The sequence below is a fragment of the Falco rusticolus genome, chromosome 6, assembly GCF_015220075.1.
Source record: "Falco rusticolus isolate bFalRus1 chromosome 6, bFalRus1.pri, whole genome shotgun sequence".
NCBI classification, from domain to species: Eukaryota; Metazoa; Chordata; class Aves; order Falconiformes; family Falconidae; genus Falco; species Falco rusticolus.
This window is the reverse complement of record NC_051192.1, coordinates 18,729,995-18,743,900: the sequence shown is the minus strand read 5'-3', so window position 1 is coordinate 18,743,900 and position 13,906 is coordinate 18,729,995. Positions and strand designations below refer to the sequence as shown.

Here is a 13,906-nt window from a genome sequence, read left to right as displayed (position 1 = left end):
CAAATGGTTTTGAAAATAATACTGTTCGGGGTTGGTAACCCTCCTGCATGGGTTTGTTTCCCACTGCAGAAGTGACCTGTGTGGTTTTTGGTGGCCTGGGAGGGCATGTAATTTGCATGGGACATGGTTCAGTGGTGGACTTGTCAGTGCTGGGTTAATGGTTGGACTTTATGATCTTAAAGATTTTTTTTCCAACCTAAATGATTCTGTAATTCTGTGATTCTAAATAGGAGAGGAGCTGCTGTTTGGCACAGGAAATCTTCATAGCAAGCCCAGAGCTTCTGGTCACCTTCAAGCTTCTGGTCATTTGAACCACTTCTTCCTCTTTGCAGTTTTATCAGGTCTTTCAGGATGACGTTCATGGATTCCTTTCTTTGGTTGTAATTTTCAAATGCTATTAGTGGTAATCAAAGGAGTTTAAAAGTCTGTACATGTGTCCTGCGAACAAGGACAGGAGTTTTAGAATGGCTGGTTGAGCGCGTAGGCAACCAAGCAATTGTTTCATCCGTGTGTGACTTGTTGATCTGCTGGTCTTGGCTGCTGAAGATCCAAGCTGGAATGATCAGCACAGTGTGCTGCACTAGCTGAATCTTCCACGTATAAGGTGGAGGGTTGGGTGGTTTTTTTTACTGGCATTCATATGTTAGTCTCGTGGTGAAGGAAAGTGTGTACGCTCCTCGTTTGAAAAAATTGAGTATGGGCTTAGGAAGTGGACATTTTACAAACACTTAATATGTTCTCTTCTTTCAGCCGTCTTGGAAGAAATGTGTTGCTGATGTGTTGGACCACAGTTGTCTTTATTGGGATAGCAGGTTTTGTTTTCTTTGGCTGCTAAAAAACCAAACCACCTTTCTCTTTATGTAGAACAAGGATTCAGAGGTTCTTGTTTCCATAGTACACATTTTCATCTTATGGCAGATGAATTCCTTTCCTCTGGCTACTTGAAAAGGGTTAATGTTTCAACAAAACATCTAGGTTGTAGTTTTCTTTGAAGCATTTGACAAACGTGTAAGTGTACCTGGATTTCCAAAAATTAGGTCCTTCACCAAAGCCTCTTTAAAGACTGTGGGAATAAGAGTGAAGCCTTTGCATGCATAAGTAATTGAAAGGTATTAGGAGACAGAATAAATAATTTACACAACAGAGGAAAGTCATCAGTGGTGTCCCAGAGGATTCTGTGCTGGAATAGTGGTCTTGACCATGCTGGGTGAGATGATTAATGTCGATATAGTGATATGTTCCCTTATTTTACTACAAAACAATGATCTCCAAGTTGGCTAATGCTACTCAGGAACAAGATTTTCAAGTTGTAGTAGACAACTGAGAGAAACACAGGCATGATGCTTGGTTAAAAGACCAAGTCAGTGTGAGGAATTATAATGAAGGGAATAGAGAGCAAAATGGGACTGTTACGCTGCTGCATAATTCAGCAGTGCCTTCACAGCTTGAACCTACGTTGAGTTCTTCTTTTTAAAAATAAGGGAGGGGAGAAGGGAAATGATACTGTGGAACTCGGGGTGGGGTGGGGGTGGGGAGGGGAAGTATTTAAGAGCGATAGAGTAGAGGTCGATGAAATCCTGAGCGGCATGGAGACAACAGAGAAAGGATAAACACCAATTATCTTATATGCCACGAGGGCTATCGGGTAAAATGGGAATTAAATAGAAAGAAGGCTCTCCTTCATGTCGTGCATAGTTAAGCTGAGGTGTGACTGAACACATTCATAGGAAAAAACGCCCAGTGAGAGCTGATAAGTCTTGAAGACAGCTACTACTACTAAAGATATTGCCTCTGGCTCAGGGAGTCCCTGAAGAACAAATAATTGGCAACTCTTAAGAGTATTAGAGGAAAATACCACTGCAGCTTGCCCTGGTCCTACTGGTCTGGTCTAATCATCTGCAACAGCTGTAGATGGGTGGGAGACCAGGCTCAACAGACCTTTGGACTTGCCGAAGACAATGTTTCTGTGTTCCTGGACCTTGCAGGTCCCTGGTTCCACCTGCAGACGAGGTCAGTTTGTTGGTGGCACTCCAGTTGCCATCTGAAAGCAGTTCAAAGACTCGGGTCTCCTTAAGCCTCTGTGCAAGGAAGCTGGAAGCTTGTGGTATTGCTTCTGTTCTGGGGTAAATGTGAAGACTTGGGTTTCCAAGAATAATATGGCTCTGCTCACTGGGACGGGTTTGAGAAAGGCAGAGAGCTGACCTAAGGGAGGAGGAGGTAAGCACTCTCTTGTCCATGTTAGCCTTGGTTTAGCTCCCGTGCCCCCCCCAACCTTTAGTTTTGACACAGATGGGTAAAAAAGAGGCCGCAACTTGGCTCCTGTTAGAGCCACACATGTGATTTTTCTTGTTTGAAATATTTCGCTCTAGCATATGCTTATTCACCCTGGTGTTTTCAGTTATAGCTTGCTGATAATTTGTTGCTGAAAGAGCATTATCTGTATTGCCGTTGCCTTGAACTTAATGGATGGGAGCTCAGAAAATAAGCATGCAATGTTAGAAGGTCCCATCAGGGTTTTCTGTTCAGTGTCCTTTTTTTTTTGCCTCCTGAGCTAAGACAAACATCTCGGGGCCTGCTCAGATGTCCTCCAAGAATAGGCAGTGATTATGGCTTTCGAAATAATTGTGCGTTTATTAGCCCAGCATGGTAAGAGCAGAGCATCTCTCGTGCACGGCTCTGTACTGGCTGTCACAGGCGGCAGGGTCCCTCCAGCAAAGCTACAGCCTTCTTGCCAGAGGTCCTCTACGTGATGTTGCTCTATGAAAGCTGTGACTGATATAAAAATAAACCAAACCAGCCTCCTACCCCCTTCCCTCTGCAGCCAACATCATTACCTCCTTGTTGTTACAGCCAGGCGTTTAATTAGTCCACGCAAATAGCCCTACTTTGATTAGACCCGCAGTGTGTTAACATAACTGTGCCACTTCTGCTCGTGCTGTGCTTTTTCTTTGGAGGATTCTCAGATGTCAGATCCATTCGTTGTGGTTACAACTTAGTAAACAAATTAAGAAAGAGAGAAAACTGGTAAGTTCTAGGGTTTTTTTGCTTCAGAACGGATACTGTTTTGAACACTTGATCCTATCCTGGATTTCGAACACCAAGTGACACAGCAGGAGGGAGCATAGTTACATATAACCTATGTGTTAGTGGCATTTGGGGGGGGGAATATTGTTCTTCCTAATTTTTTTAGCAGGTATAAATACTGTTACTTTATCAGAATCAGAAGATTATATTTTAATCAATAAATGACTGTATTTTAAGTGACTAAGTTGTTCAGTGTTTGAAAACTGAACCTTGAGAAACTGATGCTTCTAAGAAACCAAAGCAGTGTGTCGTACTCCTGGTAGTGGTGATAAAGAAAACACTGAATTGTAATAAAAAGGGAGCAGTATAAAGCCAAGGAGCTGGCATTTGAGTTTTCACAAATATCTGCTCTGGGCAATCATCAAACATGAAACTTTTGAAACATGTTAGATGCATAAGATGCCACCTGGTTTTGTTTACTAGTGGGAAATTGTAGATAGTGAATTAATTATTGCTAGCTGTGTTTCAGAGATTGACATTGTGGTAAAGCCAAGCTATTAGAGATCAGGAAAAAGGAGGTCATTTAAGTAATAGGTGAGGATGTGGTACATAAGATACTTGTGTATTATATCGGCAGCTTCCTCTCCAGAAACCACTGATGTCACTCTTTGTCTTCGTTCTGCGTGTGTAGGCATCACTGTCTTGAACACCTGTAATTGTGTTACACTGAGGACTGTGCTCCATGTAGTCAAGGGCACAAGAAGGGGATTTTTTCCAGATGTTAGACTTGTTTGAGATGCTGGATGTTCACAATCTTTTAGTTCGCAAAATTAAGACCAGGAACCTTCTGCCAAGGCCTCCTTAGGTTGCCAATTAAAATTCTTGATTTTTTTTTTTTTCCCCCCACTCAGCCCTCCAACACTCCTTTCTTTCCACAAGACATTAAGCACTTTTTGTAAGGCAAGTTTGCAACTGCCTTCCCCCTCCCCCACCCTGCGCATAGACTGAAGTGTAGAGGAGCAGCAGTGCCTTCCCAGCCAAGCTGTGACCGCTCAGCCCAGTGCGTGTGCGTATAGAGCACCATGCTTGGTGGAAATTGCTGTTGTCCGGCAATCCACTAGCAGTGATCATGATTAAGTAATATGAGCATCTTCATGATTTATTCCATCTCCACCTTTAAGGAGGTTTTCTTTGGCTTTGGAAGTGATGTGCGGAACCGAACTTTGCAACTAGAGGGGAGTTACAAGGCAGGTTTGTTGGTTGTGGCGCTGGGTGCGAGGGGGGTCGCTCCTCCTAACTTGCACACCTAATTTTACTCACAACATGTATTTTTACAGTGAAGTTGGTTAGTTCCACCCGAAGTCTACACCTGCTAACTAATTATTTGTTAGTTGCTTTCTCGCTTCACTTTAAAGGTACGGTTCATTTTAAATTCACTACGCATGCTCCCCGAACGCAGGGGATCCACCATGAGTAGGAGGTTGGGATCTCCCACTACCATGATCATTTTACTCTGGTATCCTTGAGTCGTATCGCTTCAGCAGTTTGTTTTCTTTTAGCAGTTAGCAGGTCCTTGCCAGAAGGCTCCTTATTTACATTCTTGTTGGGCTCACCTACATCTGTGCTGGCTGTCCCTTCCTGAGGTGCCGAGGGGGCCGAGCCCCAGACCTTCTCCCGCAGACAGTGAGGCTCCTGCTCCCGTGCTTACCTGTGCAGCTCCTGCCTGCAGCAGAGTTTTGTTTGTCACTGTATTTTCATCCTTCCTTTCTTTCCCTATGGACAGGTACACCTGAACGCTGCTTGCTCTCGGTGAGTGTTTCGCTTTGATGCTGCCTTTGACCTTCTTGTGCTTTGAGCTTCTGCTGCTGCTTGTGCATTTTTTTGCCTCTTTGTCTCTGTTTACCTCCTCATTATATACTTTCCCATTCTGAAATGTGTAAAACAGGTAAGTGGTTTAAAGGCACGTGATTAATATGCTGTATATGCACAGTGCTAACCCACCTGCTTTATTCTTACAGTTTATCTTTTCTGAGCTTACTGGGATGAGGTAAGTCGTTCTGTGTCGCCTGGCATCCTGCCACTCTGATCCCAACCAGGGAGTTTGGAAGCTGCTGTAGTATAGTTTATATATAATTGAGTCTTTTGATGTTCAGGTCTCTTCGTTGACAAGACTTTTGTCTATAGACCAAATTTTAATCGAGAGCGAGTAAAGAATTTGTTGAACGAGTTGTTTTATGCCAGAACTGTGCTGTTTTTTCTTGAAGTGAGGAAGTATTTGAGACCCTATGTCAAACTGCTGTGTCTGGTGGAGAGGTAGCTGCCTTTTTGATCTGAAAAACTGGAGCTTGTTTGAGACACATTCTGGTTTCAGGGTCTGCTTAATGTACAAGCTTTCTCTGAAAATTTAGTCAAATGTTCCCCGATGATTAAAATTAATAATATCTTTTTTTACTTCCTATTTCAGACAGTTCTGTAACCATGCTGAAAATAACTGACTTTACAATAGCTATGTCTATATAAATCTTAAGGTTTCTCTGTATCTCATTTCCTTTATCTGTATGCCTTAGCATCTGTTTTATTTGCATAATTCACTTCTGTGGTCAGTCTGTTATTAAAATTACCCCACTGTCATCTTGTGCTATACACTTGTCTTGATTTCTGATTATTCTTTTGATTATGTGGGATTCCTCAGCACTGCTGTATTACAAATAATAAATAAGACTGTTCCATGGCAGGAGGAGAAATACTGTAGGATGTTTGTAGTTGCTTAAGAAGATAAAATCCATCTCCATTCTCAAGTTCCAGAAGAAGTGCACATAATAAATATTAATGCCAGATTGAACCTGGAAATCAGGTGAACAAGACCATCATGGGTGGGGTTTCCAGCCTGAGTTCATCTAATTTCTCAGGGCTTTCTCTTATTTTGCTTCTCTTCATCTTCAGTTAGTAACAGTTTTGCTTGTCTTGGTCATCATCAAGGTTGTCTTAACCTTTTGTGTCTGAGTATCCTGAAGTCACTCTTCAGAGCTCTAGGTACCTGCTTTTCAGGCTGTCTGCCTAGCTGGGTAGAGACTGTTCCCTCTTCGTATCTGCCTCACTAGCATGCCATTCCTGCAGGATATGTGGCTGAGTGTCTGTTGTTTTTAAAGATCAAGTGAAGGCAAATCCATCATGTCCATTATCGTGATAAGTCACTGTATCCTGTTAGTGGGCTTGCAGGGTTTTTTTGAGAAATGAAGTGTAATATGCATAAACCTTTGCAAGAGAATTGACTTAATACAGTGAGGTATTTTGACATTAAAAAAAAAAAAAAAAAAGACTAGAGCAACGTGTCACCCATTACATTGGTTTTCAAAACGGGCATGGCAGAAAATTATTGTCATTGACCCGAATGGTTTCTAATAGGTTTCTGTTGTTTTTGCCTCTGGGCCTTCTGTTTAATACTTGTGTTAAAACAGTAATTTCTAAGGGTTGGCAGGAGCGATCAATACTGGAGATGGACAAATAAGGGATACATTTGTATTCCATATTAAGTTGTATGCAAGTAAGCTGTGTACTTTATTATGGGAAAATGTAAAGCTGCTTTTCTAGGAATGGTGCAGGATTCTATTCTAAGCAGCAGCGAAATATCTAGAAAATATTTAGGAGTTAAGTCGCATTATCATGAGCTTTCTGTATGATTCAGCAGCCAAATTACCCTTGACTGTATAAATAGTGGAAAATTGGATAGGAATAGGCAAATCGTATTCCATCTGGATATAGTACTGGTGTGTCTGCAAAGTTCTGTGGCTGTTTTTGGTATCAAAGACAACAAGAAGAATGCTTAAAAAGTGGGAATACTGCTAAAAAAAGATATGAAAATGATGTAAGCATTAGAATATATGCACTTAATGAACAATATGCCACACTTCTTAAAATTAGTCTGACACCCTGATACCTGCTAGAATGGCAAGATGGTGAAACACAACTACTTTAGGAGATTTCTGGAGTGTATTATGGTGTTGTTTTGAAATAGTTGGCTCATCCAGTGCCTCAGAGAGGTGCAAATTCCTGGCTGAGGAAGAGATGTGGTCTTGGCTGCAATGACCCTGAGATGTTACCGCTTAAGATCCCAAGGGTTGTGAGTAGCAGAATAAAGATGTCAATTCAGGATAACAGACTTAAATCTTCCCAGGGAACCAAAAGACAGGGTCCCATGGGAGGATGCTCTGAAAGGTGAATAAGCCCAGGTGAGTTTAGCAGATCTTCCAGGACAGCTTCCTCAGATTGCTAACGTGATGCATCCTGATGTGCAGGAGACCAAGCAGGCATGACAGACCACCACCTTGGCTTAACTGCTTAATGTGGAAGACCTGATGGAGCTCAAACATGAAAAAAGGACTGGCTACAGAAGGTGAAAGGAGGTATGGGATACCCAGGAGGGATACAGGCAGGCAGAGGGCACGTTAGGGAAGTTTAGCTGCAGTTGAAACTCCAAGGGATTATAGGGCAGAAAGAAGGACTTGCATAGGTACGTTGTTAGCAAATGAAGACAAAAGAAAATGTGGATCTGCTGCTGGGTACAGCAGGCCATTCAGTAATGAAGGACACACGGAATGGCTGAGGTACGCGGTGTTTCTTTGCCTCTGTCTTAATTTGCAAGATCTGCTTTTGCCAGGGGGTGATTTGGGGTGAGAGGTGGTGCCCATGGCAGAGGATTGCATTGGACACCACTGGCAAACTGGACACATGCAGATTTGTGGAAGGCATGGGTGAGGCAGCTGAACCTCACCTTGGAGGCAAAAAAGAGGCAAAAAAAAAAAGAGGGTCCCTAGTGACTGAAAATGGGTCTGTCTTCAAGAGGGTGGGAAGGAGAACTACAGGCAGGTAAGCCTTGCCTGGGTCCCTGGGAACATTATGGAGCATGTCTTTGTGGAAGCTGCTTCCGTGGTCAGGAAGGTTGCCAGGGCAAAAATGTGAAAAATGTGCCTACCCAACCTCCTAGAAATGTGGGAGGCCACCGTGTTTCCCTTGGGCAGTCACGATGAAATCTGGGTACTGAAAGTAGGAGAGGCAGAAGCAAAGTCAGTCTTGAAATAGCCAATCTACTATAATATCAATCACTGATTAATAATAACTAAAAAAAAAAACCAACCCCAAACTATGACTTGATCTGCAAATCAGGACCAGATTTCAAAGATAAATTCCTTTAAAAATTAAGGAAAAAAATCTAAAAAGCTTTTTCCACTAAAAAGGTGTTATTCTTAAGCGTACATCAGTTTGTCTTTCCTTTTTCTGTGCTGGCTGTAAATATCTCTCAGATCCTGACTCTGCTTTAAAATAAAAGGTGTTGCCAGTTTGATTTTTAAAAAAATAAAAATCACTGACTGCCTTGATGTAAATCCAGTATTTAGGAGATAATCTTTTATATGGTATTTCCTGCCCCTTTCAGGTCTCCAAGCTCTCTCTTAATAGCTTACTCTTGCGTTGGCCAGAAAAGGAGGTGCTGGCCATGTGTAGGAAAATACTGAAACTAAATGTTAAACACAGATTTATTTAAAAAAAAAAAAAGTATTAGTTGTATATTTAGTTGTATAATGCAGCTTTGTGCTGCATAATAATAATTGGTGCAGCTTTTATGGGTACCTTTGATAACTCCTTCCATGAAGTGACAGGTTATGTAGATTTAGTACAGCTTTTGATCCATGGCTGCTTCTGATACTCCAGTGTTTGGCTTCTTAACTTATAATCTTGCAATTTGTGCCTGTCCTTACTTTTCATATTAGGTTTCAAGTGAAATAGACATGTTCATTTTGCAAATAGGAAAAATGATGAATATCTAAACGAGTGTTTAAAGTTTGAAAGTTGACAAAAGACAGAAGAAAAGTCAATTTTCTTTTTTTTTTTTTTTTGATTCAGGAAATGATGGAGATGTGTTGCCAGAATCCCCTTCAGTGGAAGGCTGGCTGTCACACACTTTTTTCCAATTAGTTGAAAGGAATCTGTAGTCTTTATTAAACATGGACCATGTGATTCAAGCTTTTATTTTAGTTAGATAAAACAGTATGAGGCTGTGCTCTGTTTGCTCACCACAAGTCTTCAGGAGAGCTGGGGAGAGCTAGAGGACTTGTGGCTTGGCTTGAAAATGTTTATTCTACAGAGGATGGTGATCTGAAAAGGCTCATGACTTCCCTTGGAAATGCCATCTTTGTTACTTTATCTGTTTTGGGTTTATCTTTGTTTTGCTTTTCTGGTAAGACACGCTTCTCTTCACGGCATAGAGTTGGCAAGACAACTACCAACCATTACACGGTACTGAAATTCTGTTGGTGCCCTTAGATGTTATAGTTTAGGGTCTGTTGGTGTTAGTTATATTCAGCATTTTATATCTTGGCCATAAATTTGCTGAGAGACAGGGATGTAATGATTTTTGTCTCCCTTCAGTATTTCTAGCCTGATTGTAGGTGCTTAATATAAGTATGTACCCTCTGGTGTGATGGGTGAGTTATCTGGTGACTTTCCATGTCGTCGTCCACCCCCCTGCCCCTTAGCTAAAATTTCTTGCTTTCATCCTTGCAAATCACGTCTTTAAAAGTGGGCGTTTTTCAGTCTGATGTTAATGAATCACACATTGGCAATGTTTTCCCTGACGTGATAAACAATCGTTCTGTTAGTGTCAGATTAGTGAGCCACAAACTCTGAAATCTTCTACGTATTTTTTTGTTGTTTGTTTTTTTTAAGATGCTTATTTTGACAGCTATTACAGTGTATCCCCCAAATATCTTGGTCTTTACGTATCTTAGACTTCATCAGTTTGAAGGGAGTTGATAGTTTTGCTAGTGAGTCTGAGCCCACTTGGGGTTTTTTTTTGCTGTTTTGGGGTGGGGTGGGGGACGTTTGGGGGGAGGGGTTGTGTGGGGGAGGTTTGAGCGGGGTGGGGTGTTTGGGCTTTTTTTGTCAAATCAGACCTTCATCATGCTCTAAGGTAGGCTCTGGAGCTTTATTTTGATTCAGAAGTTTCCAGCTATCCGGGGCTGGAAATTGGATGATGAATCTTTATAGAACACCTAATAAAGAGCTGAAGTTAGTCATCCTTGTGATTTCAGTGTGCAATATTCTTTCAGGTATCAGCATAACACTTCTCTTACTCAAGGTGTCCTCTTTTCAGCAACATTTAGTATTAATACTGAGATCTTCATCATTTGGGACCATTAAAGAGACCGATACAGCTCCCAAACAGTGGCTGTTAATCCTGCCTACATCCCAGTTTGGGAATTATCCAGATTATCTCTGCAGTTTCAAGTGGTTTCACAAGAAGTTTCTTTCTTCCTGCTGTAAATCCTTTGTCCTGTGCTGCAGTCCTGTTACACAACCGCCATACTCTGCGGGAAAGACAGTCAAGTGAATTAATTGCTGTATGGAAAGGAATATTATCCTTGCTGGTGGTGCTGGAGGTTATGTTGGTTGATGGTTTCCTTTTGTGAACTTCAGTTCAAGGCTGCTTTGGGTTCCTTTTTTCTGTTGTTTTACTCTCATAGGTCACTAACTTACCATTTCTACTAGCTGGAATAATTAGTCTTTGCTAGACATCCAGTGATAAATGGGAAAGGAGGGGGGGAAAGGGTAACAATGAATTTTCTTTCAGCATTAGACCTCAGCGTCTGTTCAGTGAGGTCGTGAGCATGCTGCTAGTTCACGAGGGGAAGTGATTTGTAGAATTTTTTATGGACAGTCTTGTACGTTTTCTTGTGAGAAAACGGCTGGATCTTGTTTGTGCCTTGTCCCATCCCTGCAATTTATCTGTACACTGTTGGAATGTAATGAAATGAATACGTACTGACTCTACCAGCTTTCCCCAACGTGAGGTCTTGTATTATCATCAGTGTCTGAATGGGAGCAAGTGCTCAGATCGCCTTTGGTTTGTCCCTAAAAGCACACACAGCTCTCATTGCCTACTCTTTCCGTTCTGTCCAGGTTTTGTTTCCAGGCAAATGAATACTGAAGGCTCAGTCTGGTCTGGGAGTGTCTTCCTAACAAGTTTTTTTAAAAAAGTCTTGAGGGGTTGACACAGTCCAGTTGTTTTTCATACAAAACAAACCCCAGACTTTTATTAGTGTGCAGATTTCTGTATTATTTCATCCATGCATTGCCAGAAGGTTGAGGGCACCCTGGCTACTGATGTATTTGAGGGTTTTAACATGGATTTTAATTCTGGTAGTGACATAGAAACTCTCACCTGGAAGATGATTGGAAACTATTCCCAAGTTTCCAGTGCCACCTCCACAATTTTAATAGAGGATGGGTTTTTTTGCAGGTATTCAGAACGAAGCCTGACAAAATGCGTTGGGATAACCATAGAGACCAGACCAGATTACTGCCTGAAGCGTCATTTAAGTGACATGTTATCCTACGGCTGTACAAGGCTGGAGATCGGAGTGCAGAGTGTGTACGAGGATGTGGCCAGGGACACCAACAGGTGAGAAGAAAGCTTCAGTGCGAAACTGAGCGTGGCTGCTCACTGTATGCTTTCTGGAATACTCTCGAGTAGCCTGTCCTGACCTGTTGGCTTGAACACCCATTTAACATTGAATGTTGAAACGTTTAGCTCTTTCCCTTGCTTGTGTGGCCATAGCTACACAATAAGAAAAATTAATGAGCTGCAGTGGCTTTATGGATTTCTTTGTGCTACTGTGTAGATAATGGCTTGAGAAAGTGGAGTTGTTTGGGTTGTTTTATTTTAAACTTATATTCTTTTCCCATATTGTACTTTTTTTTTCATTACTTCATAAATAAATGCAGTTTTGTGAAATAGAACATGTGCCCAGAGAGAGCTCATAGTTCTTGCCCTATGTAATTCATAATCTATAGGCTTGAGTAGATACGATGCAGATCTATTGGAGGTACTTACCCAGCAAACAGCATGTTCTCTTTTTCTGTTGGGTATTAGAGAGGAAGGATGACACTGGCAGGTACAGAGGGGATAACACAGCCAGAAACAATGCCTGGTGACAGAGTAACCGCAGTCATTCTAGGCATACGGGATTTCTAGGGATTGCAAAATATATTTGCAAGAGACCTGTAGTTTATTCCTTGTAATCTTGGACCTGTGGCCAAAAGAACAGTTGTCCTGCATATGAGAGTGCACAATGTGTTGTTTATCTCACCTCATCACAAGCAAGCCAATCTCTTTAGGTTGTGGAGTTTTTTTATTTCAAGTCTGATAATTCTGTGGAGATTTTGAAAGTGATTTTTCTCCTGTTTTTTCCACTTCCGACACTCGTTCAACTTGCCTTTGATCTTATTGCATATTCCAGTCACCTACCAAAGATGCTTAGTAACCATAATTGTACATAATGACAGATTATGGTTCAATAGGCAAAGCACTTCTTTGTTAACACCTACCTTAAAGGCAGTAATCCAAAACTGAAAATGTTGGACATTTTCTTTTAAGAGACTTAAAGAATCCAAAATTAGTTTCCTTCTATGGGTTTAGCTGTAGTATTGCTGGCGCATGGAAGCGCAGGATGTCACTGCTGTGAAATGGTCAGGTTCCACATCTCAGTAGACAGGAGGAGCCATTTATTGAGTAGTCCAAGAGTCAAGAGCTAATATTTATAGGTGGTATGTTCCTCCTCTAGATGTCAGAGCTTTCCAAAGGAAAAGATCCATACAAAGGAATGTAGCTGGATCTCACTCTTAGGCTAGATGTATTCATTTACAGTTAATTGTGACAGAAATGGTAAATTTAACATTAACAAATTTCTCTTCACCTTTCAAAACCTTTTTTTCACCTCAAATCTTTTAAAGGTGTCCTATCCTGAGGTGGAACTTTAAACCCTCACTTAGCTATCGCTTCAGTCGTCTTCAATTTTCCTCCAGTTTTGTCTGTCACATTGGAGCTGGTACCATAAATCATTCAAAGCTGTATGTCACTTTTGGCTTGTACATTTGCTAATGAACCCTTGCTTTCCTGCTGGTGAATCGGAAAAAAAAGGAAGCAGTGTATTACTGACTTGATTTCAGTCAGAAGTAATCCTGTATGGATTTATATTTTTAAAGGCACTTTTCAAAGCTGCTTGCAGAATTCCTAAAAGACTTTGCTGCAGGCTGTCTCAAAGCAGGGAGGGTGCAGGCTGTTCGCTCAAATGCCTCCCTCCAACTTCTTAGAACAATGAACTAGAATATACTTTTAGAGAAGGGTGATTCAAGTTTCTCTTCCTTTTCAAATGACCTCATTTTGCTTCTGTTCTTCTACTTTGTGGGGGATGTGTTTTGGCGTTAAACTTTTAATATTTTGCTTGTAGCAAAATGTCAGATTACAACCAATTAGGCTAACTGTTTGGAAATTACTTTCTATTATGTTCCATAAGTCATTAGTGAGGTTTTTGAGTGCTTTTGGTGGCTGTGAGGCAGAAAAATATTCAAGAACAGATCTAGGCATCAAATAATCAAGTTATTGATGCAGCTCAAATTCCACTTCTAATAAGAAAATAATTTTTATTTATGAAGCAAGTCTCCACTTACTCCCCTCAGGCTACTCAAGGTCTTGAGTAATACTGTCCTTGAACAGTCTCAGAAAAACACCGTAATACTTCGGGGGGGGGGGAGGGGGGAAATTATAGTCATAAAAGTACATGTAGGGATTTAATGGAGGCAAAATATTCCAGCAGAGAGGAAAGAGGTCCTTAAAACAAGGGAAGTAGCTGTTCGGTTTGGTTAACATTAGGTCTCGGCAGAAGGTGTGCATCTGTAAAGGTGCCCAGATGGTGTTAATTTTGTATCCAAAGGACTCTGGAGGATAAAAGTCACCTGCTGAGCTAATCCATTGGCAAGGAATTCCAAAAGATAGGGTGAACTGGTGTGAAAGTGCAATGGGAAGAAAATGGGGATTGGAGAGGGAAGG

General features: G+C 41.3%; 1 protein-coding gene across 3 annotated transcripts in view; it reads left to right on the top strand.

Annotated features, from left to right (window-relative positions):
• Positions 1-13,906, top strand: part of ELP3 (elongator acetyltransferase complex subunit 3) — a 92,604-nt gene that overhangs the window by 21,348 nt on the left and 57,350 nt on the right. For all 3 annotated transcript variants that reach the window (XM_037390942.1, XM_037390941.1, XM_037390943.1), the window contains exon 8: positions 11,318-11,479. In XM_037390942.1, the coding sequence (XP_037246839.1) occupies positions 11,318-11,479 (162 nt within the window). The remainder of the gene's footprint in view (positions 1-11,317; positions 11,480-13,906) is intronic.